The 5,738-nt window shown below is 41.0% G+C and overlaps 1 protein-coding gene across 1 annotated transcript in view; it reads left to right on the top strand.

The window, feature by feature from the left end:
• Positions 1-2,263: 2,263 nt before the first annotated feature.
• Positions 2,264-5,738, top strand: part of agpat2 (1-acylglycerol-3-phosphate O-acyltransferase 2 (lysophosphatidic acid acyltransferase, beta)) — a 14,330-nt gene continuing 10,855 nt past the window's right edge. Inside the window, exons 1-2 of the mRNA XM_020619474.1 lie at positions 2,264-2,358; positions 3,310-3,443. Coding sequence (XP_020475130.1) covers positions 2,264-2,358; positions 3,310-3,443 — 229 coding nt within the window. The remainder of the gene's footprint in view (positions 2,359-3,309; positions 3,444-5,738) is intronic.

Here is a 5,738-nt window from a genome sequence, read left to right as displayed (position 1 = left end):
AACTGACCTAGAGGAAAAGTTAGTGGCTTGTTCATAAAAAGAATCCAACCGATGACTTTTAATTCCCCTTGAACAATCTTACGATTGCTGCAACACTGGCTGAGTCATTGCATAACCAGTGGCTTTTGCACTAGAATGAGTGTGTTATCACTGTACTGTCTGTGGAAAGATAACCCAAAGCCTGCGTTCTGGTTTGTTAGTTATTTTAGTGTACCAATCCAATAAATACAGCGACTTAAGAACATATTCAGACCCCTTCACTTTTTTCACACTTGATTGTGCTGTAGATAAAAATTTTAAACAGATAAACATTCCTTTTTTTGCCATTATCATTCTGTACTTGGTAACTAAAAACTTTTTTAGAAATCAAAAACCTAAATCTCTCATTTACAAAGTTTTTCAATCCCTTATTTCAATACTTTGTAGATCCCCCTTTGGCAGCACAGCTTCTGGTGTTCCTGGATAAGTCTGTACAAGTTGTGCACAGCCGGGTTTGTGCATTTTTACTCTTTCTTCCTGTCAGATCTTCTCAAACTGTCAGATGGGGTGGAAGCCTCTAACGGCCATCCTCAGGTCTCTCTGCAGGTGTTCTATGGAATTTAAGTCTGGGCTTGGACCCCTCAAGAACAGTCAATCATCTAAATAACTTATTTGAAGGGAATTTTTTTTTTTAAGTATCTTTTGTAAACTTGTATGGAAATATTAGTGTATGAAAAATCTGTAACCCTACACCCTAATTCATCTTTCACCTGCCATACTTGCATAGTAATAATAATCACCTTTATTTGGCCAAGTATGTTACACAAGGAATTTGTTTCCGGTACAGAACCGAGGCAGCCATCTGCGGTGCCAACTCACACCGATGGTTCTAACCATCGGGGGCAACTTGGGGGTTCAGTGTCTTGTCCAAGGGCACTTCAACATGTGGACTGCAGGCCCTGTAATTTGAACCTCTAACCGGTTAGGAGACGACCGCTCTACCCACTGACCCGCAGTCGCCCCCACTACACTAGTAAGATGGACAGTTGTGGTGTGTGCATCTTAATGTTATCGTTCTTAGGTCCATTAGTTCCTACTAGTAGTTTAAGAGTTTAGTTTATTTAGTTATGTTTTTCTATTGCTGTACCGACTGGAGGTCACAGGTCTGATGTAAATTTCATTGTACGTGTTACAATGGCAATAAAGGATGATTTTATCTTATTTTCCATATAATTCCATAAAATGTACCATTGTTATATGCCAATCAAGTCATTAGCATACTAGTCTTATAATCCCACCTTTAGTGTAGTGAGTATAAAACAACCCTAAATTACAAAGAGATTGATTTTAGACATTTTTAAAATGATGACAACTTGGGCCAGTGAAAGGAGGAAGATGTTTATGAGGGGCTATGATTCCATGATGAGGAAGGGTCATGAGCTATAGACAGAAGAGTGACTTTGCTGTTCTCCCTGAGAGGGAAGGTCATTCAGGTCGGTGAGCTAACAGAAGCCAGCTCTGGTGTACTGTGCAGGAAAAACAGCTAGTTTGTTACCCAGAATTTGTGGCTCAGTTTTTCATGGTTTGCAAATTTGGGCTGTTCCTTGTGGCTGTACGATCATTAAGCTGTGGCCATTACACATATCACATATCTGACCCAAAAGCTACTGCTTTAGGAAATTTGGATGCTAATAAGATGCAGATTGAAAACATAAATCAAAGGCTTTCCACAGATTTGCAGTGCACTTTTCATTTATGCAGTTCTGACTGGTGTTCCTCCCCCTTGCTCTAAGTTAGGTTTTTAATTTTATAGATCTGTCTCCCGATATAAGAGCATCAGCTCAATGTGCTGTGTGGGGCACAGCTGTGATAGACTAATGATCAGATAATGGCTAGGAAGGGAGTGTTAAGTCACTGATTGTAGTGTGGAGTTGGCTTGGACACAAAATATCAGGATTCTTTTCAGTTTTACACACCAACACCAGAGTTGAGATAAATTGGCAACCATACTCGGTGTGTTTTGAGGTGAGAAACAGTGCTGGATGAGGATGAGACAGGAGACTGTGTGCTTGTCAGTGTTACAGGAGACAATATCCCAGGGTCAGGTGCAGGTTTTTACATGGGAAGTGGTCTTGAACCCTGAAGGAGTGCCACAGTAATTGAAGGCAAGGATCTCATTTGATAGAAGTAAAAGCATGTGAATTTACATTATCAGTTTGTGACATGGTTTTTGCCCTGGAGCCAGTTGTTTTGAATCGCACTGTGCCTTTCCAAGTACGAGCAGATGTCACCTTGGATAAGTCTTAAGAGTTCAGAGCTATTTGACTCTACAAAGGTCGAGTTTCACAAGTCTATAAAGATAAACGCTGATCAGGACAGGTATGAGTTTTTGTTCATCAGGTTTAATGCGAAGGATCACCTGTGTCAGAGCTGACATCCAAGCGTGCGACTTCAGAGCTTTTAATCCTTCTTTTAGCTCCCTTGTTTTTCTGTTCATGTACACATTGGTACACACCCAAGCATGCAACTTCACAGAGCTTTTAATCCTTGTTTTAGCTCACTGTTTGTTTTTCTGTTCATGTACACATTGGTCGAGACTCAGCTGTTGCTCTTATCCGTCTTTTCCCAAGGACTGTTTTCAACAGCATTGTTGTTTGCCTGCGACACCCTTATTTAGCTGTGTTGGTGAAAAATAGCTTAAAACAGCCTTAGAATTATTATGTAAGGTTATTCATGTTTGCCTTGTCAGGTGTGTGTTAATTTGCTGGCAGCCTGTGACATGTGAAGGGCTCTGGAGGTCCAGATATGTGTAGTAATAAATGTCTCCTTCCTCCTGAGCTGCTGTGGCGCTCCTTCCCCGTCTTCTGTCCTCCTTGTTGGGCTGTTTTTTCCTTTCCTCCCTCACCTGCACTACCTTTCTTCCTGTCTAATAAGGGAACACTCTTAAGCACTTAGGCTTGTGTCTGAATCGTCTTGTAAATGTGCAAGACTAGCCCTCCGCTGTTCTGAATAGCAACATTACTATGCCTCATTTTTCCAGTGTGTGTGTTATGTGTCACTTTAAACATCACATATCTGCTACTGGGATGCCGGCAGCTGTCCTAAAACAATACTGATTTAGTGTAAGCCCCACGCTGGCTGTAACATTGCTTTAAAATATGTATCATAACTTTGGTTTATTTATTCTTCCCAGTGTCACAGGCAGACACTACTGTAATACCCTTTTTAACAGGCTTTATGCATTCCACTGTTACCTCCAACCTTTCAATGTTGGGTTCTGGTTAATAATATCACTGCAAACAGGACTGTAACAAAGCCTTTTCTCCTCAGGATTATCCGTGTCCTGGTTCGGCACGTGAAGTATTTTCTGGGTCTTCGATTTGAAGTGAGCGGGTGGGAGCATCTGCAGACAGAGGGACCTTATGTCATCATCTCCAACCACCAGAGCTCCCTGGATGTTTTGGGTGGGTAGTGTTTGGATTTGCTCATGTTGTGTTTGCTTTGTGCTTCAGCACATTGGATGTGAAATGAAACAAAATGTTGTGTGAACTGTATAAGAACCATGCTGTCATCATCCAATTAATCTGCAGATTTTCTTTTTCCAGTCATTTAGTCTATGAAACATAAAACTGTCAAAAGGTTTTGCTGAGTGATGTCTTCAGATGTCATATTTTATTTGGCCTGTTGAAAAACCATGAAATATCCACAAAATATTCAGTTTACAATGAAATATGACAAACAAAAACAGCTAATCTTCTTTTTGAGAGGCTGAAATCTGTAGTTATTTGGCTTCTGAGTGACTGAAGCAGTTAATAGATTATCAAAATAATTAGAGATGTTTCTGATGATGAACAGTCAACATAGTTGACCAGTATGTTGTTGAACTCCATGACACTGAAAAACCATTTAAAATCAGATGTTTAACTTCCAGCACTGAAACTTGTTGTGTTGCATAATTGAACAACTTGACCAAGTTTAAAAGTGAGTCTGAAACAATGGTAAGAAGTCAGGAAATGAAACTTCTCATCTATTTTTCACTACTAGCTGAAATATTTAGTAGAATTGTAAAGGATAATGCAAGATCGTAGCTTTTTCTCAACAGTAGCTTTCGTTACTTTGTGTTTATCTCCTGTTTTCTGCAGCTCAGCTAAAGTCAGATTTACCAGTGAAGTGGTGTTATGCATTCATCATTTCACCCTGAGAAGTTTGACGGGAGTTTTCTGGACATGTTGGCTGAAGTTGTACTGCAGGAGTCACAGACGGAGGAAGTATACAGTTGTGCTGGTTAAGCTCCAACTGTGGGTATTTCTGAATGTGTGCCTGGCTGTGCATTTGGTGAATCTACCCTCCCTGGCCAATGTTATGAACAAGCTGCTGCAGCTTCATGCTTAACGAGGATTGTTCACATTGTGCTGCCTGGTGTTTTATAGAAACCTGGCTGGGGTCTTTCTTGCATCATAACGTATCTTATTTACAGCTCAGCAACTTGGTAAAGACGGCTGCTCTGTAGTATTTATGAGCCACACCAGTAATTTCATATGGATTTAATTGGATTGGCCACCAAACCGTACAACAGACCAAAATGGACCAACAGAGCCACCGTTGTTGTTACCTTGCCCACTTTCCTGGACTTTTCCTGGACTTACCTCTCACGATTCAGTAATGGAAAGTTAACACGGACCACTCAACTTATTTGAACAAATGTTAAGGTCTGTCAAGTGTGTCACATCCAAACCCTTTTGTTTTTTAGGAAGAGCTATGATTCCTGGTCCTGGTTCAGTCAGATTACAGTGTAGCTTAGGCAATAGTTCTGCTGCAACTGGGACAAATGTAAGATTTTACCAGCACTGTGCCACCTAATCACAGAAATTATGTCAACAACTCTTAGTAGTTTTGGTTGAGAACTGACACTCATAGAGGAACACACTGATCAGTACAAATACCAGTAAAAAATGTATACATCACTGGCCTCACACAACCCAGTCTGTGATGCAGACTGGTTATAAATTTTAATGGATACCATTTAGAGGCAGCATAGATTGAGGAAGAGCATGCATGTTGGAGCGCTTGCATTCCTGTTTTTCTTGTGATTTTACGTGTGGTCATGTCTGTTAATATTGGCTTATTCTTCTCAGCCCTAAATTTCCCTGGTGTGGACACCAATTTAGCAGTGCTCTGTTTTCTCTCTCAGTGCCTGGGAGAGAGTGTTTCTCAATGCCGGTGAGTGACGAGTGCAGGCTCGAGGCCAGGGTAGTGACAGCGGGAGAGAGATAGGCATCTAATTAGTGCTGAGAACACTCAGCAGGAGTCTGCTGTGGCGTCCAGGTTGCCATGCCAACCGCTACACCCAGCCATAAACAGCTGCCCATCCTATAGCTGGTGTCATCTCACAGCTAAGACTGGGTTTCAAACTCTTTTCTCATGTAATTTTGGATCTGCCTGCTCTGTTTTTTCGCACCCTGATATAGACAAATCTGCTCCTCTGTTGGTCGCCATCCTTTGTTTCATAGACTTTGACTTCATTTCTCTCATATTGTTTGACATCTGCTCTGTCTTCTGCACCAGCTGCCTGAAGGTTAATCAAATCAAATCAAATCAAATTTTATTTGTATAGCGCCAAATCACAACAAAAGTCATCTCAGGACACTTTACAAAGTAAGGTCTAGACCTTACTGTTATCAATATTATTACATAGGGAAAACCCAACAAATCCCCCTTGAGCAAGCACTTGGCGACAGTGGGGAGGAAAAACTCCCTTT

Source organism: Monopterus albus, unplaced genomic scaffold, assembly GCF_001952655.1.
Source record: "Monopterus albus unplaced genomic scaffold, M_albus_1.0 scaffold221.1, whole genome shotgun sequence".
NCBI classification, from domain to species: domain Eukaryota; kingdom Metazoa; phylum Chordata; class Actinopteri; order Synbranchiformes; family Synbranchidae; genus Monopterus; species Monopterus albus.
The sequence above is the reverse complement of the archived record's forward strand: the minus strand, read 5'-3'. Positions and strand labels throughout refer to the sequence as shown.